At 42.3% G+C, this 24,341-nt stretch overlaps 1 protein-coding gene and 1 long non-coding RNA gene across 8 annotated transcripts in view; one reads left to right on the top strand and one right to left on the bottom strand.

Annotated features, from left to right (window-relative positions):
• The window catches only part of SPIDR (scaffold protein involved in DNA repair), a 270,899-nt gene that overhangs the window by 119,129 nt on the left and 127,429 nt on the right, over positions 1 to 24,341 (top strand). For all 7 annotated transcript variants that reach the window (XM_043879253.1, XM_043879248.1, XM_043879252.1 and 4 more), the window contains one exon: positions 6,961 to 7,174. In XM_043879253.1, the coding sequence (XP_043735188.1) occupies positions 6,961 to 7,174 (214 nt within the window). The remainder of the gene's footprint in view (positions 1 to 6,960; positions 7,175 to 24,341) is intronic.
• On the bottom strand, positions 1,675 to 22,723 carry LOC122679019. Its single transcript, XR_006336312.1, has 3 exons — positions 22,713 to 22,723; positions 16,035 to 16,041; positions 1,675 to 1,886 (listed from the first exon to the last, which is right to left on the bottom strand). It is a non-coding gene; the product is annotated as an uncharacterized LOC122679019 (long non-coding RNA).

Below are 24,341 nucleotides of genomic sequence, written 5' to 3'. Positions count from 1 at the left end.
CCACTTCACGGTACCGAGATCTGTCTTACTTGGCTTTGGCTGCCGTACAAAATGCCGCAGACTGCAGGACTTAAACAGCAGACATTTATTTTCTCACTGTTCTAGAGGCTGGAAGTTTGGGATTGAGGTGCCACCATGGTCAGTTTCTAGTGAGAGCTGTCTTTGTGGCTTGGAGACGGCAGCTATCTGGGCATGTGCTCACATGGCCTTTCCTCTCTGCTTGGCAGAGAGATACAGGAAACTGTGGCTCTGTTCTCCCAAGGACCCTCACATCAGCCCCTCCCCCCATGACCTCTTTCAACCTTAATTACTGTCTTGGAGGTCTGTCTCCAAATATAGCCACAGCGTGGGGTTAGGGCTTCCACATGTGGATTTACGGGGACACAGGTGTGCACTCCAGAGTACTCCTTCTTCTCTGGTTTTGTATGAACTTTGCTGAGCGGTCTGTTGCTTTCCTGGAGCTTTTTCCTTACTTGAATTTCTTAAAAGATGAGACCTTCCATTGCCCATTTACCCTCTCCAGAACAGTGCAGGCTGTCCTAGAGAACAGGTCCTCTGACACAGCTGGTGGCCACACTGTGTCTCTGTGATCCCAGGGAGATGACATGCTATCTCCATTGTTCTCATTGCTGGGGACTATGATGAGCATTACAGTCTCTCAGGCCATGTTGTCTTGTCTGTTTTTTTTTTTTTTTTTTTCTTTTTAAGACTTGGGTTTCAGATTTCTGTTTCATGCTTAGAATTATTGTGGCTTTTGGAAGAGAATATTTTAAACTGGGTGAAAAGGCCAAAACAAAAAAAAAAAGAGAAGTGAAAGCATAATTGTTTACAGTTCAGTAAGCAGTTGTGGTTAAGAAATGTGTCTGTTCATCATTGCCAGATGACTTAAAATTTTATGGGGGAGCATAAGTTTTACAAAGAATAATTGTGCTTTTACAGGATAAAGATGTAAATTTCCTCAGAATTTAGTTTTTAGGTATTGTAATCTAGACCTCCTGGTTAGAGCTTTATGAATTTTACTGTGAAATTTTCTGTGAAATGAATCTGATGGCAGCTTACAACATTTACTTAGAAACTAAAATTTTGATGTTCCAAGCACTAGTAATAATAAAATAATGCACTTGGGAGTACCAGATCACCTTACCTGTCTCCTGAGAAACCTGTATACAGGTAAAGAAGCAACAGTTAGAACTGGACATGGAACAAGGGACTGGTTCAAAATTGGGAAAAGAGTATGACAAGGTTGTATATTGTCACTCTGCAGAGTGACGTCTCTTAACTTATATGCAGAGTACATCATAAAAAATGTAGAGCTGGATGAATCACAAGTTGGAATCAAGATTGCCTGGAGACATATCAACAGCCTCAGGTATGCAGATGATACCACTCTAATGGTAGAAGGTAAAGAGGAACTAAAGAGCCTCTTGATAAGGGTAAAAGAGGAGAGGGAAAAAGCTGGCTTGAAACTCAACGTTAAGAAAAGTTAGGATCCTGGCATCCGGTTCCAACACTTCATGGCAAATAGAAGAGGAAAAAGTGGAAGCAGTGACAGATTTTATTTTCTTGGGCTCCAAAATCGCTGAGGACAGTGAGTGTAGCCACAAAATTAAAAGACACTTGCTCCTTGGAAGAAAAACTATGACCAATACTAGACAGCATATTAAAAAGCATTACTTTGCTGACAAAGGTCCATCTAGTCAAAGCAATCGTTTTTCCAGTAGTCATGTACGGATGTGAGTTGGACCATAAAGAAGACTGAGCACCTAAGATTTAATGCTTTCCAATTGTGCTGAAGATGGATCTTGAGAGTCCCTTGAACTGCCAGGAGATCAAACCAGTCAGTCCTAAAGGAAATCAACCCTGAATATTCATTGGAAAGACTGATGCTAAAGCTGAAGCTCTGATCTTTTGGCCACCTATTGGCAAGAGCCAACTCATTGGAAAAGACCCTGATGCTGGGAAAGATTGAAGGCAAAAGGAGAAGGGGGCAGCAGAGGATGAGATGCTTGGATGGCATCACTGACTCAGTGGACATGAAATTGAACAAACTCCGGGAGATAGTGAAAGACAGAGGAGCCTGGTGTGTTGCAGCCCATAGGATTGCAAAGAGTCAGACATGGCTTAGCGACTGAACCTCAACAACAACATGAAGTTGAAGACTCAGTAACTGAACACTCACAGGCCTATACTATTGGGGGTGTTTGGGATCACTGGTAGAATCAGGCATAGTTGTAACCTCTCAAAAGAAAAGATAGTACAGTTGTGTACAAATAAATACAATTCAACTTTCAGTATATATTAATGAAAATAAGCAATGGTACAATAGAGTGAGTAGATCAAATACCACTTGGATTTGATTTTGGACTGTAGTGTTTATTACAGTTTACTTTGCATCCCTTGCAAAGTTAATGACTTAATAGATAAAATTATTCATTTTATGTGTTAAAATCTTGGTAAGTAAGAGCTACAGTGATGACATAACAGAGATAAACTACTGAATGGGAAACAACTGTGGTCATAACATTCACCTGGGAGATGGTGATGAAGTGCTTTCTTAAATTGTGAGTATAGTAATAATTTAAAGCTTCTTGAGAGCTGTGGGACTTGAGGGTAGAGCAGGGAGAAGTAACTGGTTACAAAAGCGTTTCTAAAGAGTGGGCCGTTGTTTGGGTTACTCAGTGGTTGGCCCCTGAAGGGTTCAAGAACAGGAATGGCTGTCATCAAATTTATGCGGAGAGAGACAGCTCTGGACGGCCTTGGGATAGGGCCGAGCAGTCAGGTACCAGACTGAGGAGGTCAGTTAGGGCCAGGCTGCCGTAGTAACTAAGAGGCATCTCAGTCTTCCTAAACCTAACACTGATATCTTGATGTCACTATTGTCCCCTGTCCCTTGCCCATCACACACACACCTGCTCCTCTGTCTGCACAGGAAGCAAGTGAACTTTAAAGCCCCCCAATTTGCTCTACTGTCTTGCCCTCCCGCCCCAGCCTGTGTGTGCACATGTGTGTTTTCATGTGTGCATGTGTGTTTATGTGTGTACATGAGGTGTGAGGACTGCAGGAAAAAGTCATGATGGGCACCTGCTGATGATTTGGCCTGAAGAAGAGAAAAAGTACCAATTTCAGAGAATAGTAGGACATGTATTTTAAAGCCAGACTCTTTATAGGTTAGCCTGTTGGAATATCTGTGAAGACAAAGAGTGATAATATAGGGAAAATCCCAAATTACTCTGTGGTCAACATTTGGATAAGTAAATGGAACAAGTTAAAGTTAATGCAACCATTATGAAAGGTGTTTCATAATAAAAAATTACAGATGTTTCTGTCTCAATAGGAGGATGATTTCAATATTTCTCCCCGCATAGCAATTTGCCTCACTTGGTACTTTCTTTTATATTTGTTAGTTTTTTGCATAGTATTTTTATGTAGGTATTCATGAAAGTTGTCCTCACAATATATATATTAATTCATCAATGTAACCCACTGAGAAAGATTGTAATTTACATGTATTATAAATGGACTCTAGTCATCTGTATATTTCAGATAAATCAATTCAAGTATCAAAAATACATTGTGTTCTTACATTATTTGCTTGATTGTTTTTAGACCTCTTGTTTATTTAAAATCAAAGACTTTTTTTAGAGCAGTTAGGTGATAAAAAGAAATCACTCACTGATGCATTCATTCAACAGATGTTTACCTTTAAGGTAACTATTTTCCTTTGTAACACAGAGTGTTTCATCTGCTCAGCTCTGGTGGTGTATTTCTTCTGTGAGTTGTCTGTTCACATGTCTTCACCACTTTGGTGCTGTGTTGATGTCCGTGCCCTCCATTTGGTCTTCGAGCACGTCTTCCTCAGAGTTTGGTTTCTGTCAGATTACACTCTTCCTTACCAGTGTTGAAATCCTGACTGTGTCCTGCCAGTGAGAAGCCTCACTGGAGTCCATTTCTCAACTAGGTATACTTAAAAGAATTTTTTTTTTGTTAAACAAGTCCAATGTTTTAGTATAATAAAATAGGGGTAAAAGCATTGTCAGTTTCCTGTCTTTAACTGGCATTTACCCTCAAGACACTGCTTCTAGGACTTGTGAGAACACTCAGTTTTCTGGCTTAACCCTAACCCCTGAGTCCTGCCAGTGATCCTCTCTGCCCTGAAGAAGTCATGTGAGCAGCTGACTTGTTCAGTTTTCTTATTGGTCAAGACGGGAGATTAGTATATTCCTTACCTATTTCATAGAGTTATTGTGGATCAGGTAGGAGAACATCAATAGATTTAGAAATGCCTTAGAAAGTTAGTGTTGTGACAGTGCTGTGATGACAGTGGCCGCCTTTATTGTGTGGGTAACAAACCAGGCCCTGCACTGTAGGCTTTCTGTGTCTCTCTTAATGTTTGCCGTGTTCTAGACAATAGCCGAAACTGTCTCCATTTTAAAAGGAGGGTTCTCATGAGAAAGATATGTGTAGATAAGGCAATTGAGGGTTTCTGAGGGGAGGAACTCTGCCTGTGGCTGGGATTCAGGAAACACTTCCTTGACAACATAGATAGAAACTTCGACTGAGTCGCAGCAGCGTTTATGAAAAACTGTTGTCCCACTGTCACAGAATAGCCTTTTTGTGTTCCCCTCCATCTAGTTGCAAAATTGGTCATTTGTAAAACCAGTATCTCCTGTGCTCGGATTGAAACTTGCATCGAATGCAAAACTGGTCTTGGATTGTCCAGGCTCTGTCCGCAGAGGAAGGGGAGGTTACCCTGCTTCCTTTCTGCAGAGAAGGCTGACCTTGGCTTCCCTGCCGGCCTGTGGGAGGAGCTTCACAGCCCCCCCGCCCCCCAGGCCCCGCTTGCAGCCAAGAGGGCACTCCCAGACCTGTTAGTCGGGAAGCGTCCGGTGGTAATGGTCAGATCGGGGTTCATATTTATTAGGTATTGTCAGGAGTTCTCATAAAAATCTTCAAAGAAACTACAGTCAGTAGCAGTGTGACTCAAATATATAGGTATTTCTTCTGTAATACTGTTTACATGTCTCTGTAGTGTCTGGCCTTCTGTAAAATCTGTCAGGGACTGTAGAGTTGGAGGCAGACCATTGAAAACCTAAGTCACTCTGTGATCAGTCGCACATAACAGTGGCTGGTAACCAGAGGGAGAACGGTGCTGCCTGGGCAGGCGCTGGCCCTTGAACTCCAGCGGGGCAGTGGGTACTGGAGGGCACAGGCCTCAGAGTCCTGGGCAGCAGCTGCTGCCAGTGGCAGAGGATAGTGTTGGGGGTGAGCCCTGAGTGCGGGTACACGTTTTAATAATTCCTGAAATATATCCAGAAGTGTGCCTGTGGCTAGCCCTAACCATAGGGCTTTTCTCTGTGCTGCCAGTGAACTTGACTCCGCCCACTGCTCTGCTGCCCAGCGCAGGCAAAAAATGTGTGCACCACAGTGACCCCACATACGCTGACTTCTCTTCCTGTTCGCTTGCTGAGGGTGGGACTGCCTTTTGCTTAGAGACGCCTGTAGTGGCAGAGCCGAGTCCGTCTTCCCTTCCTAGGCAGTGCTGTTCTTTCCGGGGTGTTTTTACTCCCCACAGGGACCAGTGCAGCCTAGCATTGTGCTTGTTCTCGGACCGCCCCCTCCTCAGGGTAGCCGCATACCTCAGAAATCCTTGTTCCCGGTTGTGCTCCGGGGAGGTGCTGTGATCTTACTTCATACGTGAACGCTTGCTGTTGCCACTCAGAGAGAGAGGAGTGTGGAACAATTTGAGGAAGAGGGGAAAATGACGGAGAAAAGTGAAAGGGTTTTTTTTTTTTTAGAAATTTTTTAGAGATTTCTTTTTAGAAATGGAAACGAAATTAAACTGTATACCCACAGCCTTGGCCCCGTTAAAACCTTTAGTTAACTGGTTAGCTAAAGTGGTAACGAAAATTGTATTAGTATCTGTTATTAACAAGACACATACCAGACACTTAGGTTTTATCTCATTTAATGCATTTACTTTTTAATTAAAAAGCAGAGTGTAATAAAAGTAATAAGTAACCACTAACTAGGATTAACAGCACATTAATCTTTTGTCTCTTCTGCTTCACATCTTTTTATAACAGTACAGCAGATAAGTTTGAAGTCGCCTGGCTTCCCTTCCTGAGGCACACTCCTTTCTCACACGATTCAGTGGTTATCACGTTTTCTCTGTGTTGTACTAGTCCATATTTATGTAACTGTCTGACATTTGTGTCTGTAATGATGTTTTATTGGTCTTTGTGTTTGAGAGAAATAGCATTAGGGTGTTAGGCTGCTCACAGCTCGTTTACCCCTTTTATTTACTGAGATCTCTCCGAGCTGATACATACAGACCAGGTCCGCTCACGCAGCTGCTGTGGAGTCTCCTCTGTCCACCCCCACAGCTTACCCACTGGGCACCGATTGATGCTGGGCTGGTTTCCTGCTCTTACAAACAACAGTGAGTTGTGCAGCTTTGTCTCGTTCTCCGGGAGCATGTGACAGAGTCCTTGGGTGCATATCTGGGATTTCTGCTATATGGTTACAGGCTATGCACACCATCAACTTTATTTATTTTACTTAAATCTTAAAAATATTAATCAAAGCAGGTGGCATGATCTCCATGTTATGTATGAGAAAAATGAGGTGTTGAAATGCTGCGTAACTGGGCCAACTTAATAAGAGAGCCGGTGATCGAATCCAGATCAAATTCCATCCACTTCAGTCTAGAGCCCTAACTCCCATTATTCCACAGAAATCCACAACTTTTAATCTGTATGATTGTTACAGTATTTGCAGCTGGTCAGTCATATTGCATCGTTTCAAAGTAGGCAATCAAAGCAGCTAATGAAGTGGAGAGGCGCATGAGAAAGGGGGACCTTGGTCATGCTCCCTTTGTTGTTGTTTTTGAAAGGGTTCAAGTTTTAGAGTAAAAACATGCTTTATGAAATGATGGGTTTGCCTTTGTTTGTCTCCTTCCAGGTACAAAATCTGGTGTATTAACTGTGAAGATTCTAGAGGTGCATGAGGAGTGCACTGTCCACGTTGCCACGTGTAGGCAGTTGTCAGAGCTCCCGGCTGACAGCCCTTGTCAGGGTGGGGCCGCGGGGGCCAGCCTGAAGGTTCTCTTCACCAAGGAGACTGCCCACTGCCTCAGGGGGCGCCCACAGGATGTTGTCCACATCTATCCTCCCTGGTGAGTGCAGTCACCAACTGTGAGTATGTCTCAAAAGACTTTGTTATCAGGAACATTTTTATCACTTTATTATATGGTGAGCCAGGGGAAGGGAGCCAGGATTCGACATAGGTTTTATGTAACAGAAGCTCTGAACTGCCTCTCATGGCTTGTTTGTACTTCTGGCAACAAATTTTTGATAATTTAGTGGGGATGGAGGTCCACATCAAGATTTCTGCTTAAGGGCTATGTTTTTATAAAATCTGGCTGTTTCTGTTTTTATTTTTCTTAGAAATGTAATTTTAGTAACAGTGATTATGTGACAATAGGATAATACACACTAATTTAATACTTATTTGCTAATTTTGTTGGAGGGGTAAAAATCATGATGTAAGATGAAATAGGGGTTTGATCATGTGGTATCTAGTTCCCCGACCAGGGATCAAACACACGTACCCTGCACTGGGAGCATGGAGTTTTGACCACTGGACCGACCACCAGTGAAGTCCCTCAGGGATATTGATTTTATCGGCAGTATTTTCTTTTTAAATTATTTATCTATTTATTTTTGACCGTGCTGAATCTTCACTGCTTTGTGTGGGCATTCTCCAGTTGCAGAGAGCGAGGGCTACTCTCTGCTTGTGGTTCACGGACTCATCGCGGTGGCTTCTCTTGTGCATGGTTCTGGAGGACATAGGCTTCAGCACCTGTGGCGCACAGGTTCAGTTACTCAGCAGCCTGTAGGATCTTCCTGAACCAGGGATTGAATTGGTATCCCCTGCATTTCAGGGCGGATTCCTAACCACTTGACCACCAGGGAAGCACCCCTACTGGCATTTTTAAAATTTCATTCATTAATAAATCTTAGATTTGAATTCAGCTGGCTCAGATGGTAAAGAATCTGCCTGCATTGCTGGAGACCCAGGTTTGATCCCTGGGTAGGGAAGACCCCCTTGAGAAGGGAATGGCAGCCCACTCCAGTATTCTTGCCTGGAGAATTCCATGGACAGAGGAACCTCGTGGGCTCCAGTCCATGGGGTCACAAAGAGTCAGACACAACTGAGTGACTAACATTGTCATTGTCATTGTAAAGATCTCTAAGTTTAACTTCTTCTCCAGAGGAGGGATCTTTTCATTGTGTCTATAGTGAGTGATCATTAGTCTCTAATTAAATTCTTCCACAACAGGCTGAGGATATCACGGGTAACTTGCATTACTTTATTTAAATATCTAATACATTTTAAAATTGACCAATATAATACACATATAGAATCATACACAGGTTACAAGTTTATGTTTCATTAAGTAATTGCAAGGTAAATACATAAATGCTGATTCGCATGGCAGGGATAATCTGCTGTGCTTTTCCACAGGATGACTGAAGATCAGTTCAGTTCAATTCAGTCACTCAGTCATGTCCAACTCTTTGCGACCCCATGAATCACAGCATGCCAGGCCTCCCTCTCCATCACCAACTCCCGGATTTTACTCAAACTCAAGTTCATCGAGTCGATAATGCCATCCAGCCATCTCATCCTCTGTCGTCCCCTTCTCCTCCTGCCCCCAATCCCTCCCAGCATCAGGGTCTTTTCCAATGACTGAAGATAAATGATAATAAATACTCCATTTTGAACCGCACTGTTTCTACATGTTTTTCTCTATGACATAAAACATAATTATAACTGTGTGGTTCAGAGGCTTTAACTTCACACAGTGATTTTGAAAATTCTGTGAAGAATTAGGAAGTAACCTTGGTGAGTATTTTAGGTAACAGAGCATTGAGTTCAACACTGCTTACTGAGGTGACACGTTTAGGGTAAGCTAAGTGAAATCCTAGGGATAAAGTGTCCTGTGGATTTGTTCTGAAAGAGGAAGACTTACTGAGGTCAGAGGATACTGCCCTTTTTCCGTCTTGAGCAAGGTTGCTCTTTCAGAGAAGCTACACATCAGTCATTTTGATCCAGCAACACAGGCAGCTCCTGGCAGGGGCACAAGTGCTGTGAAGGCCTGTTAGAAACATTATGGTTCCAACACTAAGCTTATGGTTAAGTATTATACATTAATGAATGAATGGAATGCTTCATGTCTAATGCAGCCTCCCAGTTGGCCCACATGTACTCTTTATCATAAAGATTGGAAAAGCAAAAAGAAAAGTTTCCTTGTTTAAAAATGTGTCTGCTTTCTGGCCATGGTCTTCCAGAGGTGGGCTGTTAGTGAGCACAGAGCACAGCCCGTGAGCTCCTGGATGGAGAAAACGCGGCCAGCGTCGCTGCCCTGCTCTCCTGGTGTGTCTCCCTCTTGGAAGGTAGCACACAAGTTCTGTCAAATAAACAGACACATCGTGACCTGTCAGATTAAATCACATCCATGAACCCAGGAAATATCTCATAATTCTATATAGATTTATTCTTAGTTGAAAGGTGTTGGAAACAATCATGCTTTCTGCCTTCTGGGAGTTAAGATCACAGAAGCATAACATGCCTTATCTGCACACGTCCTGGCTAGAATGATGAAGTTTTTCCTAATTTTTCTAAGTTGTTTTTTCTTTCATTATTTTTAACATAATGATAATCTGTGAGACAAAGACAAAAGTCTACATAGAAAGTGGGTGACTGTTGCATGGTCTTGTTCTCAAAATGACTGTGGCTTATTGTGGTCACTGAGAGTACACACACACACACACACACACACACACACACACACACACACACACACACACACACACACACACACACACACACACACACACACACACACACACACACACACACACACACACACACACACACACACACACACACACACACACACACCCCACACCCCACCCCACCCCGCCACCCCCGCCTTTGTAGGCATGGTTCTTTCTTACCGGAGGGTTTTTCATGGCCCCAGGTCCACATGACAAAACTTGTACCTCTCCTACCCCTTCTCTTTATGCTTTCCTTGCCTCTTCTTCCCAACTCAAGACACGCTTGGTTGCTCTGTCTTACATGCCACATTGTGCCTTCCACATGCCTCTATTACACCACACCTAGTAGAAAATCCCTTCTGCCAGACTTCTATCTGTCCCCTACATGGTGAGCTTCTTGAGGGCAGGGCTCATGTGATTGGTGGTAGAAGTGGAAATTGGCTTTGCAAGACCATATGACCATAGTGAAGTGAAGGTGTTAGTTGCTCAGACGTGTCCAACTCTTTGTGACCCCATGGACTGTTGCCTGCCAGACTCCAGACTCCTCTGTCCATGGATCCATGTTTTCTCAGAAGATCTTGAGATTAGATAACCAGCTCATTTTTGAGGAATTGAAATGGTAGTGGGAATATGTGTACTAGTATTTGTAGCTGTGAAAGCACTCAGTTATTAGATCTTCCTAGCCTAGCTAACATGAAAATGCTTGAGAAGTTTTCCTTCTCTCTCCACAAGCTCACAGGACAGGTAGTGTTCACTCAACAGCAGTGCTCTCCTGATCAATCAGCGCCAAGCAGACAGGAACAGTACTTCCACACAAGCAGGATCCTTGGGTCTCCAGCTGTTTTCATGGGAGCCAGACTCTCGCTCAGCCCAGCATGGCGACACTGTAGGGACTCCATCACCATCCTTTAATGGCTGGAGAAAATGACCAGGAAAAAAAAATCAGACTAGTCTGATTGATGATTGCGAAGTGGATATATGTTTGACCACAAATCTTAAGCATATTATAGAGTATTTTTTTTTAATAGTATCAGGCTTTTTTTTTTTTTAAACTGTGTGGAACATTCATAGATATTTTGAGGAAGTTTAAAAATAACGTTGAAAATGAATATATATTAATTAATAGCTTTCTCAGTAATTTTGCTCAATAAAAATGCCATCCTTAGTTGTTTTAGGAATGTAATCTTGAAAGAATAATCCAAAGACTAGAATAGTGGAAATGCTAATACGTAAGGGATTTCTCTAATCCCAGTCACGGCATCACCCTCTCAGTGATTCTGAGTCACTTTCTCATTGGGCTGAAGGTCAGCTCTTACACTCTGTGATGTCTATGAACAGATCAGCTTATCATTTTGCATACTTTTCTCCTTCAGAGAAGACGGTAATGTAAAAACAGTTCTGACTCTGTTTCCTTTCCAAAGTTGGCCTCAGACCCTTTTCTTTTTTCTGGTAACAGAAAATAGAAATGCCTGTTTGATTTTACCTGCATCTAGAATTCTAAGGATTTTAGAAATAATTGATTTAAGAACTATGACTCCAGTCCAATACAGAATTAACTTGTTACCTGCTCTCTTTTGTGGGATGTCTGTAGAATTTGTCATTTCCATACTATAGGTGAAAGAACAGAATTAGTACAGTTTAAGTGTAGCTGTTTGATGCAGGCAGTTGGGTCAGCCTCTGACTGGGTCATAACATTCAAAATTCTTGGCTCTCAGATCTGTTTGCATTGTGTCTATCACCATTTTTACAAACAGTGTCACGGACACTTAGTTATTTAAGTTACTTTGGATCTGTGGGGAAGCAGCTTCATGTTGTAGAAGCAGATGATTCATAGATTCTCTTCAGGTCCTGAGGAAGTTGCCACGGAAAGTGGGAGACTGTGTTGGAATATTGCTGCCAACCCATGGTATTATTCTCCTGTGATGCTGCCCTGTGTATAGAGGCAGCTGGGTTGGCGTTGTCTTTACCTGAAGCCCCTACGTTAGGGAAAGCTTTTGAGGAAGGTAGACTGGTGGTCCAGCAAAGGCATATAGGTGCAGTTTGCTGTTCTCCTCATACCCTGGCAAGTATCCCAGAAACATACTCTGAATAGAATGTACTCATCCAGGATAGTATATTTTGTTGTCTCACTTTGTTTTGATTTTTACTCTTTTCCTACCTTTCATGTAGAAATCAGACTAGCTTTCAAGGAATAGATTTGTACTTATTAGATGGCTGTTTCATGATTCTTCTTGTTGTTCAGTTGCTAAGTTGTGTGTGACTCTTTGTGACCCCGTGAACTGCAGCACACCAGGTTTCCCTATCTTCCAGAGTTTGCTCAAATTCATGTCCGTTGTGTCGATGATGCCATCTAACCATCTCGTCGTTTGTTGTCTCCTTCTCCTCCTGCCCTCAGTCTTTCCCAGCATCAGGGTCTTTTCCAATGAGTCGGCTAACACTTATTTCCAGCCACTGCCCCCTGTCACGTCAGCCCATCTGAAAACCAGACCTGACTTTTTCTCTTCAGGTTACTTGTCATGCAGACTTTCCTATGAGGCTGTAAGTGTGGGCTGAGGGAAGGATGGCCGGTGTGGCAGGAGTAGGTAAAGCAAGAGTACGCGCTTCCTGTTTGTGGAACTTAGTCTCAGGTGTCATACCCTTAGTATGCTACATACACCGCTTTCACTTGCAGACATGGTATTCCTGGACGTATCCATCCCTACCACTGGTTGAATCAGACAGTGCCCAGTTCATGATAAGTCCATGGCCATCTCATGTCCCTTGTCAAGGTTGCATGGTTATCTAATATAGTCAAGTGTCCTGTTACCGCTGGGAGCCAGCAGCAAGCCAGGATTTCCTGTCAAAATGAAAACAGTTATTTACTGACTAAAGAAAGCATGGCTTAGCCCCCTAGACCTTTGGTCCTTCTGCTCTTCTCTTTGGCTCCAAGTATCCCAGTCAGCTGTAGGCGTTTCCATTGGTCACTGAGACCAGGACAGAGATCCTTGTTGTATCCTGGCCTACATAGAGTACGTTCTCTCACCTCTCTAAATGCTGAAACTTTCAGGTCACTCAGGAAATAGAGAAGAACACAGGAAGGCGGAATGAGAGATACTGACATTTGTGCCTCTTTTTTGGTGGTAGCAGATGAAGAGTGCAACATTCTTTCTCTTTGGAGGAAATGCGTTAACATGCCTCTACATCATAGCACCTTTGCTGCACAAAATTTACTCTGAATTCTTCTAGTATTTATCTTCTGTCCAGTGGTACAGGCTTGTATTGCCAGGGTGTCCTAGGCTACCTTTTATTTCCTGTTAATGAATTCTATCTGTATGATGCCGTCTTGTCCTGTGAAGCAGTGAGATGATGAGGTTCCTGCAGGCTGAGCTATGGCGAGAACCAGATTTTACATCATGTAATGTCAGCCAGGTGGACATAGCCTGTTGTCGGTCAGGTGAAAGCAAGTAGCTTTCTGTTTTCTCTGCTGTTTGGGACAGAGAAACACAGTTGCACATACACAGTCAGCTCTGAGATCAGTAGCTGCCATCCAGGGCAGGCAGTTTGCTGATTCTCTCCAGCAGAACTCACAGCTCGATCTGCAGCTGCAGCAGGGGCTGCTCCTGGTAAAATCTTGGGTAACTGCCGTCATCCTCAAAGATGCCTGTCTTCTGTGGAGGCCTGATGCCAAACAGGAGGGGAGAGGAGAGTCAGCAGCATGCTTCTCTCAGTCTCTGATGTGATCCCTCAGAAGATGCAGTATCTCTTTCATTGATGTTTGCGGGGGAGAGAAACTTTGGATTTCTTTTCAACTCTTCTCATCACAGCATTCTCATTATATGAATCAAGGTGCAAATGTGGAAGTTCTTCCTGTTTCTGAGTATATGTTCCACCCACAAACTCAGGATCTGGGCAGATAATCATAAGACAGACTTCATTTTTGTTTGTCACTCATGAAGCCTTCAACTTGACAAGTAGAGCACAGGGGTATTGAGTCCTTGTGGATCAACATTACATCAGGGACAGGGACCTGTAAGTCCCGAAAGGTCTAGTTTTCTCTTTCTCCAGTGGACAGTGGTCCCCAAAAGTAACGCTTTGGGAAAGAGTAGAAGGAAGAGTTAACTGACAGGATTGGGATATCAGTGAAGGGTTCTTTCCTGAAGGACCAGCTGCTCTCTGAATCAGGGGCTCTGGGACTGCTTCTGACTCAGGCTGGGACCCAGAGGATACTCCTGGACCTTATGGTGCTTGATCAGGCAGGGCCTCTGTCAGTTACCCTAGAGGTTAAATGGGAGTTTCTTTAGATTCTCAGCTTTTCCACAAATCTCTCAGTAGCCATCCTCCACCAAATATTCCTGTACCTCAGGGCATATTAATAACTGAGGTCCTCTGGGTTCTTATGCATGCTCTGCCTGACTGCCTCTGGGCATGTGGCTCCACTTTTCCGTACCTCATTGAAACCTGGGAGCCTATTTCAGGGGCATCCTCTGCCATACTGACCTTCTCTGTGGCTCCCTGAGGGGTCAAGTTAAGAGGTGGGTGACCATGACACATGACAGATATCTCTCAGTCTTCGTATTTCTTTCTCTGTATTTTACTGTCACATTGCTAGCATCCAGATAGTCTGATTTCTGTACTGGGCTATGCAGAAGGCAGAAAGTTTGAGTTACTTTGATTTAGGGCTTTTATAGGATAGTTCTGGTTACAGACAGATACTTTGGCAACTGTGATAAATTCCCAGTTTCATCCCTTAAATGCATTTTGTAGTGATATATTACAACACCTAACAGACAGAAGCTAATCAAGGAACTTCTTGGAGTACTTTCATGTCTGTTTTCTTATTTCCTCTTCAGATAACCTTGTGGTATAAATAGAACTAGATTCTTACAGATGAGGAAACAGGTTCAGAAAAGGTAGTTACTTTTCTGGAGGCAGAACTAGGACTAGAACCTGAATCCCTTGACTTCTTATCTTGTGCTCTCTCTTTTCAACACACATCTAGTGGTAGGTGGGTGTGTTCACACATACAGTGTGGCACACATGCCTCTATCCAGAAACTACAGTTCACAGTTGTGTTAGATATTGGTTGCCCCTAATTACAGCATATATGTAAGAATATATTTGCAAGTGAGTTAACAAACACACTTGATAGAAACCCAGGAAGTTACAAATGAAAATTGTGTGTAAAAAGAGTATGTGCATGTTTGTATTTTCTTTGTAATATTTACACCTGCAGTTTCTATCTCTATGCAATAATTCTTTCCAGAGAAAATACATCTGCTACTTTCTCAATGCATCCACTGCTTGCTTTAGAAGTCCCTGAATGTGATTTCCATCTCTTCCTCCTATAAGAGGATTTTGGAGACAGGTTGTGGGGTTGTTTAATTGAGGAAGTTCTGCAGGTTGAAACCCAGCCTATTTTGTTGTCCATCTTACCTGATCTGCATAGTAATGCCTAAGCCTAAGGTCAGTCTGTTGATTATTGTTGTTAAATCATTTTTTGTATTTTTTTCTCCCAAGAAACATATAAAATTTTTGAAGATTAGTGTTACATGTATTTTGAAGATTAGTGTTATTTTGAAGATTAGTGTTACTTTATAAGTTTGCTCAGTCCCCTGCCATCTTAAAACTGTTCATGTTTAGAGCATCACATGAAGGCATTCTTAATGAGATTTAGTGCAGGCCTCCGCTGTTATCTCACTGGAGGGTTTGCTGGAGGCTGGCTTTCCCGACAGCCCTGACCACAGAGCGTTGGAATGCGGGGCTGACGTCACAGCCGCTCCTGGGAATGTTCTGCATTCCTCTTCCTGGCAGTGGTCAGGTGGCTTCCAGCAAGAATGAAGGATAACAGCTTCCAAAGAAGAAAAAGAAAGAGGAGGAAGAGAACAGTTTATAATCAAACTATTGTGGGGGAGGCACTTTTATTCTGAGCCAAAATTGAAATTAGAACCAGATGTCTAGCATTCTGATGCTGCACGAATGTTAAATGCATTTATTAATGACTGTAATAGCTGAGTTATTTGGCTTCTTATTGAACTTAAGTTTTGAAACTCTCTTTAAGAATTCTGGAAAAACAACTTCTTGTAGTTGACATTTTATCTGCAGAAGCACCTTTTTGAGTATAAAGAGGGGGATGGCACACTGAGGCCCGGGTGCTGTGGTTAATGAACAGGCTGTGTAAAATCTGTTAATCTTCGGAAACATGACATCTGAAACATGAAGTCTCTGTGATGTGTTAATGTAGTAACTTCAATCCATTAATTAGGGGAGAGGTATATTCTATTAAAATATATGCTACAGAAGTTTTTTTTCCTGAAAATATTTGCATTAACATTGTTGTTTCTGACTATTATGTTACTGGCCAAGCCAGGTATTCAAAACAAAACATAGCAGACTCTTAATATAATAAACACAGATTTCCCAAAAGTCGTTCAGCTCTGCAGTAGTGTGTGCAACAGAAAATTGGACAGTAACTGAGTTAAGTTTAAACTTAATTTGTGTTTTCCTGTCTTCTAGGCACTGAAGTGCTTTGTTCACATTGATTGTACTGGCTTAACATATCACAGTTTGTCTGTGTTAAAGTAAAAAAGTTCTTTCTTTTTTTTTTCTACACAGTGCCTTTCAGTAGATTCTCTTACTTCTGTATCATAGCAGTTACATTAAAACAGTTCTCCAGTTTAGGTGAAATATGTTTGAATACTTCCTGTTACATATTGAAATGGAAAGTTGGCATCCTGTTGTAGGTCATGTCGCTGGTAAGGAATTTCCAGAAATGTGGAGAAGTGCTGACTCATGGTGTACAGTGGACTGATCCCACTGCAGTAAGTCATGAGGGGGTTTTCTGAGCTCCTCTTTGCAGCAAGCAAAATATGCCTGGGTAATGTGCTATTTTATTTTTAGATGTAGCAGTGGGGGTGGAAGAGAGGCTGTTGGTTGGAATATTAGCCTTGCTAATAGCTTTAAAAGTTCTAGGGTTAGGTGTGTGTCTAAATGTGTGTTTTTCTACAGGCTATTATGAGAATTTGGAAACCAGGTTGTTTTTGTTGTAGTCACCTACCATTGTTCCCTCTGAATCTTGCCCCCAACACGAACCCCATGCCCTCAGGCTGGGATGGTGTCTTGCTGTCGGCTCTATGAAATGTCAGTGATAGTGGTGCTTGCGTTGAGGGGGATGGTCCAGAAAGAGGTGTTGAATTCCTTGTATCTATAATTGGAAGTTTCTGAAACTAATAGTAATGATTTAAAACTTTAAATATTAGTGGGCAGAAGTTAGCAGAAAAACTAGGATTTGTTGCATTTAAAGTTCTTGGCTCTGTCCTGAATATTTTACGTGTGTTAAATTGTCTAAATCTGAAGTTACTGGTTGAAATTTATTTTTCATTCATTTGGTATGGAGATGTCTGCTAAATTTGAGGGAGAGGAGCTATCTATAACAAAAATTCACTTCTAAATGCATATCTAATCTCATCTAATGCGAAGTGTATCCATCCATCAATTCCATAAACACTTGCTGAGTAACTGTTCTGTTCCAGGCCGGTGCTGCTGGGTGCTGGGTGCTAGGCGCTGAGTGCTTGGTGATAGGTGCTGTGGAAGATGTGCTCTTAGTTCCCTCTCTGAGGGCAGCGGTGCTGCATGTAGGACCAGAGCAGGAAGCACATGTTCATGGTTTGTGCAGCATTCTGTTATGGCTATTGTGGTAGAATTCTATAGGTACAGTGAGACACAAAGAAGGGATATACTTAGATCTATGCTAGATTCTGTCGGATTGTGCTATGCTTAGTCGCTTAGTTGTGTCGCTCTTTGCAACCCCAGGCTCTTCCTCTGTTCATTGGATTTTCCAGGCAAGAATCCTGGAGTGGGTTGCCTCTTTTAATATGATTTTGAGGATGTCAAAGTTGTTGGCTGAAAGTAATTTGAGTAGGCGGTGCTGAAAAAAACAAGCTTATAAGGGAGATGAGGGAAGTACTCCAGTATACGTGACAGTTACTCAGACTGCTTAAGAGGAAATTTAAGAAATGTAAATGATATTTCCTTACATCAAGTCATTTCCTTACATACACATGTACATCTCACAAAACAGCATGACCATCGCCTTGTGTGTCTGAGTCTACCCTTCTCACACACTCCTAAAGAGATTGAATGGCTCTTTGTTAACACTCATCATGGAATCATAGAGCATGTTTTAAAACTGTTTTCTGTTATGTGAAGGTTGACAGAAGGAAGAGTAGGTGTCCTTCTTGTGAGTAGCGCCCCTGCCACTGGGGAGGCACATGGGACTCCGCAGGTGGTCTGCAGGCGGGAGCCCCACCGAGCAGTTGTTCAAGGAGCTCTTGTCACGTTTCCTGAACACCTCCAGTGTCCCCTTCTGCTGAGCTACACCAAGGGAGTCATTGGCCTGTTTTGAGGGGTGATTGTGAGGAATTATTAACAGAACGATGCTCATATTTCAGATTGCAAGAATAGTTCTCTTCCTTTCAAAGTGTGTGTTCTCTAATTACGTGGCAGATTGCTGACCTCTGGTAGGTGTTGTGCTTGAGAACTGGGTGAGCACCGGCAGCGTGTAGCCAATAGCCCTGAGGCTGGAGGTGATGCAGAAGCACCTAGGGCCTGTCACGCCATCCACATGGTAATCTACACGCACCTAGGGCCTGTCACGCCATCCTCCAGTAATCTACAAAGCCCAGGAGTGTCTAGAAATTTAACATGTTTGTTGACTGAATAAGTGACATTTCTATACCTTGAGACAAAACTACATTCTTTACTTTGTAAACTCTCATATATGTATACACATAATCCATGAATGCTTTAAAAAAAAAACTGTGACAAATACACATAACATAAAACTTACCATTTTAATATTTTTATATATATTCAGTGGTATTAAGTACGTTTGTAACATGTTGCAAGCATCACCAGTGTACAGAGCTTTCCCATCATCTCAGACAGAAACTCTGTACCCATTTAATAATAATTCCCCACCTCTTTCCGCAACCGCCCCCCACAGCTCCTGGTAACCTCTGTTATACCTTCCATCTCTATAAACTTGCTTATTCTAGGTAACTCGTATAAGTGGAGTTACACAGTATTTGTCCTTTTGTGTCGGACTTCTTTGACCTAGCTTAATATCCTCAAAGTCCATGCCACTGTATGAATGGACCACGTCTTATTCATTCATTCATTTGTTAACAGACACTGGAGTTGTTAACAGACCCTGGAGTTGTTTCAACCTTTCATTTATTGTGGAAAATGCTGCTGTGAACATTGATTTACAAATACCTATTTTAGTTCCTGCTTTCAGTTCTTTTGAGCATATATCTAGGAGTGAAAATAGTAGAGCATACGTTCATTCTGTGTTTAACTTTTTGAGGAACTCATAGTTTTCCACAGGGGCCCAGCCATTGCGCATTCCCACCAGCAATGGGTTCCAGTTTCTCGACATCCTTACCAATACTTGCTATTTTCCTTTTTAAAAAGTAGTGATTCTAATGGGTGTGGGGTGGTATCTCATCCTGGTTTTGGTTTGCATTTCCATCCATCATGACTAGTGATGCTGAGCACATGATTCACTTTGAAATTCCAAAATAACCCAGGAAACAATTAAAAGTCTCCAAGAAGATGAAGAGTTCCTCACTGGACCATCTTCACTCCAACTGTGGCCTCTCCAGCCCACAAACACAGTTTCTTGTAATTTGCATCTGTGACTGAAGGCTGGGACCACTGTTCTCAGGGCTCAGGAAAGTAGAAAAAGTTCTTTTCCAGAAAGGTAACCCTTCAACAACATGTTCTTTTGCTGTGTTTGTATCAGATTCATTAAGTATGCACAATGATTATGTTCACTTATACTTACTAATTTTCTTACAAAAACCAAAAACTAAAACTATGTGCGTGTGTGTGCTCAATTGTGTCTGTGACCGCATGGACTATAGCCTGCCAGGCTCCTCTGTCCATGGAATTTCCCAGGCGAGAATACTGGAGTGGGTTGCCATTTTCTCCTCTAGGAGAACCTTCTGACCCAGGGATCGACCCAGGGATTGGCAGGTGGGTTCTTTACCAGCTGCGCCACCTGGGAAGTCAGTCTAAAGCTATATGTAGGCATTAAGTAATTGGAAAAGAAAGGGTCTATACCATGAGGGCATGTGAAAATGATGAAGTCAATAAAATGTTTAATTCTGTACTGGTAATTTCATTATTTCATTATTTACATTTATTGCCTTAATATGTTTATATTTAATGCTTTAATATATTTTGTTGTATCATATGAGATATAGGGATCAATTTTAATGTTTTCCAAATAATTGTATCAGCTTCACTTCCTAAATAATTTTCCCTCACTGACTCTAAATATTTCTCTTATTACTTATTATATTCCTGTATCCTAGGACTTATTTCTTTGCTCTATATTCTGTTTTGTTGTGTTGATAGTAAACCTTGATATAAATCAGTGCCTTGCTTCTGTGTGTGTATGAATAATTTATAGATAAGTACACTTGATCGGGGGACAAAATCATTAAAAATTTAAAACCAAAGTGTGTGATCAGTTTCAAAGACAACAGCCCACCCAGTCCATGAACAGAACATCTGGCAGATTTTTGAATTCTTCTCTTGCCCTTGGATTAGACTCTTGTTCATCTGTCAGCACAGATTTCATCCCACCTTCAGGCAGGGTCATTACTTCAGGACAACCTGACTTCACTACAGATGCCCAGCCCACACTTGAATCTCAACAAAGGAGGGTACTTTGCTTGACTCTCACTTTTCTTTGTTGCTCAGTTTTCTTGAGAAACTCTACAAAGGAATTTTAGAGCAATATGCTTCTTATGACAGAGGGAGATGATTTTGTTTTTTTTAAAGTACTTTATTGATCAGCTAGGTTTTTAAGGATCCCCTGCGTTCCTTGGATTGCAAGGAGATCAAACCAGTCAATCCTAAAAGAAATCAAGCCTGAATGTTTATTGTAAGGACTGATGCTGAAACTGAAGCTCCATTATTTTGGCCACCTGATGCAAAGAGCCACCTCATTGGAAAAGACCCTAATGCTGGAAAAGATTGAGGGCAGGTGGAGAAGGGGAAAAACAGAGGGCGAGATGGTTGGATGGCATCACTGACTCAGCAGACATGAGTTTGAGCAAATGCCGGGAGATGGTGAAGGACAGGAAAGACAGGAAAGACTGGCGTGCTGCAGTCCACGGGGTCGCAAAGAGTCGGATATGACTGAGTAGCTGAACAACAACAAAGCTTGCTAATGATCAGTTCAACATTGGCCCCAAGGAGGTCAAGTCCCTGTTCTGGTCACCTTTTTACTTCATGTTAAAATTGGCACACCTTTAAAAAATTTTTATTGAAGTGTAGTTAGGAATAAAACATAGCCATCCTATATTTTATTTGGTAAATCTGACAACTGTTTACCTTAAGCTGAATTATACATAATATATTTAAAATGTTGTGTTACCTTCTGCTGTAGAGCAGAATGAGTCATTTATACACATATATGTATATGTATATCTAGTCTATTTTAGATTCTTTTCCCCTGTAGGTCATTACGAAGTATTGAGTAGAGTTCCCTGTGCTACACAGTAGGTCCTTGTTAGTTATCTCTTTAACATATAGTAGTGTGTTTGTGTTAATCCCAGCCTCCTAATTTATCCCTCCCCCGCTTCCCTTTGTTAACCGTAAGTTTGAAATTGGCACACATTCTGAGTGTTTGTTTGATATGAATGAAACAAAACTTAAATTGTTGAATTTTGTGCTTGTATCAAGCAAACTGAAGAGTGGTTTGTTCATTTTAGAGTTTGACTTGAGAATCTTTGTTCCCTGCATTTTCTCCTCTCAGTCCCCGGGGGTGATTCCCCCCTCTCCTGGTCTGCCCTGTGACCACCCAAGACAGCACGCAGCTGATGGCATGAACGTTTTTGTTCCTTTGAGAAGAAGCTCACCGTATGTAATGTTTCATGTTTCATCCCTAGCACAAGTATAAGAGAAGCATTACTATCTGAAATTTTCAGATAGGGAGACTGAAGTCAGGGAGATGAGGTCACTGCACGTCCAGCACTCCTGAGGAGGCTTGCAGAGCCATGTGCAGGGCAGGTCAGCTCCTGGAAAGGAGTTCTGGTTACCTGGCTTCAGAAAGGAGCCCCATCTTTGTCTTAGACTTGCTCTAGTTTGGAGCATGTGGAGGGCAAGGGATATCAAGGTTTCCTGAGTTTTTGGTAGTCTGTTGAAATGACCTTGAGAAAATTTAAATCAACTGGCTGAGGCTCACAGAGTTTTGTAGGGACCTTTTCCTGATGTGCTCTGTGACTTCCTTATTACTGTGGTCACGACCTTTCCCAGACTCTGCTCTTTCAGAGAAGAGGGTATGGGTAGCATTTTGAGAATGCCTCTTGGAGCCTAGTCCTCCCCCAGCAGAGAGGCTCCTCAGAGTGGGTATCAGAGTGGGTAGGACCCAGCAGAGGGCTCCAGGTGCATGTTGAGGGTGACCTCATTCACTTGTACTGTGGATGTTTGATTAAGTAAGTTGCTTTGATGAATTAATAGTAGTAACTATTTTCCTTTCCTTACTACTTTCTCTTCAAGAGTAAATGATTAAAGCCAGAAATTTCTGTCTTGGGTATTATGGAATGTATGTTGGTATAAATGATGGAAGTACAGAAATGGCGAGGAGGATTTTAGAAAAAATACCCAGATGTTTTGGTTGTTCTAATAGAGGGTCGATCCATTTTGTATTTGAAAGCATTTCAGGTGGGTTTTGTAGATGCATTTCAGTTAGTTTTAGGGTAGCGCTTTGTGTGGGTTTCCCTGGTGGCTCAGATGGTAAAGCGTCTGCCTGCAATGCGGGAGACCTGGGTTCGATCCCTGAGTGGGGAAGATCCCCTGGAGAAGGAAATGGCAACCCACTCCAGTACTCTTGCCTGGAAAATTCCATGAACTGAGGAGCCTGGTAGGCTACAGTCCCATGGGCTCACAAAGAGTCGGACACGACTGAGCGACTTCACTTTCATGTTAATGAAGGATGCTGCTAGATCTTAGAAGTGTGTGAGCAGTAGAGAAATGATTTTAGCCCTGCTGTCCCGCCTGCTTGTTGCTTCGGTAAGCATGTGGCTTTGACTGGCTGTGCGGCACTGTGACGTGTCGCTGTATGTACCCACACAGGTTCCCTCCCGTTATCTCTTTCTCCAAACTTGTGAGGAAAATAACCATTGTAAAGTTCATTTATTTTCCCTGTTTGGTTGTCAGTGGCAGAAAAAGCTGAGGAAGGTTTGGTCAGAGCCAGCGTGGAAAGGCAAGGGCCTGTGAGCTCAGAGGCCCGGCTCAGAGGTTGCTGGCTTCCAGAGTAGCCTTGGGCTGACCGGACTCCCCTCCAAGTTTGTAGGACTGACTGGACTACAGGTGTGTTCATGTCAGAAATCATAAAATATCACTGTGCTGTGTGCACCATATTCTATTGTTTTCCTTTTTTAAAAAGACAATTAAAAGTAGAAATTATTCATAGAATTTTAAAACATGGTTTTAAAATCCAAGTTTATATTATTATTTTTTAATCCTAAAAAGTATTTTGTTTTCTGGATGTCCTTGTTTTTGAATAGTTTCTTTTTTCCTTCTTCTAGGTAGTAATATTCTGTTTCTGGGGAAACTCTATTATGTATTATTAGTTAAATCTACAGTGATCTAATAATGTTTCTGCCACATTGTTTTAAAAGCAACATTTAAGATAAGGAACTTTTTTAAGTTTTAAGGCAACTTTACCTTTCACAATTTGAATCTGGCTGCTAGTTTGGTGTATTTTCACCTAAGTTCTATCTTATGAACTTCCTGGTGCTTTATTGAACTCCTGTTTCATTGACCCTGACCGAATCAGTAAGGTGCAGGCGTTGCACACAGGTGGACCTTGGTGGGATTGTGACCTCAAATGGTAGTTGCGTGTCCTGAAAATCTGGCTTGGGATCGTGGCGCTTTAATGACTGTACTTTCGGGGGGAGCCCTGCTTGGTGACACAGACCTGGAGCTGTGGCTGTGACACTTGAGCTGTTTCTCCCCTTAGTTGAGCCACCAGCCTCAGGGTTCTTAGCTCAGCGCTGTTGTCCTTGACCTTGACCTTCCGCTAACTCCTGAACCTGTCATGTCTGACTCTTTATGACCCCACGGAGTGCAGCACGCCAGGCTTCCCTGTCCTTCACCGTCTCCCAGAGCTTGCTCAAACTCATGTCCTTTGATTTGGTGATGCTGTGTAACCATCTCATCCTTTGCCACCCACTTAGTCCTCCTGCCCTCAATCTTTCCCAGCAAGATCCCTGGTGTAAATCAGATTGCACCCAGTTTTGCCAGTCTTTGCTCTTTATTGATCCTTGCTGTATATCCTAAAGAAGCCTCTCAGTTTTTCTTCCGTAGTAATAGCACCTCTTGAATTCATATAAAATAATGTCCTTGACGGGATAAGAAACATTTCCCCGCTTCTTATTCCTCATCTAAACCTTGAAGTCAGGGAAGCCTTTACTTCTTTACTTCATATTATCCCCTCTACACTCC

This window comes from Cervus elaphus, chromosome 21 (assembly GCF_910594005.1).
Source record: "Cervus elaphus chromosome 21, mCerEla1.1, whole genome shotgun sequence".
NCBI classification, from domain to species: Eukaryota; Metazoa; Chordata; class Mammalia; order Artiodactyla; family Cervidae; genus Cervus; species Cervus elaphus.
The sequence above is the reverse complement of the archived record's forward strand: the minus strand, read 5'-3'. Positions and strand labels throughout refer to the sequence as shown.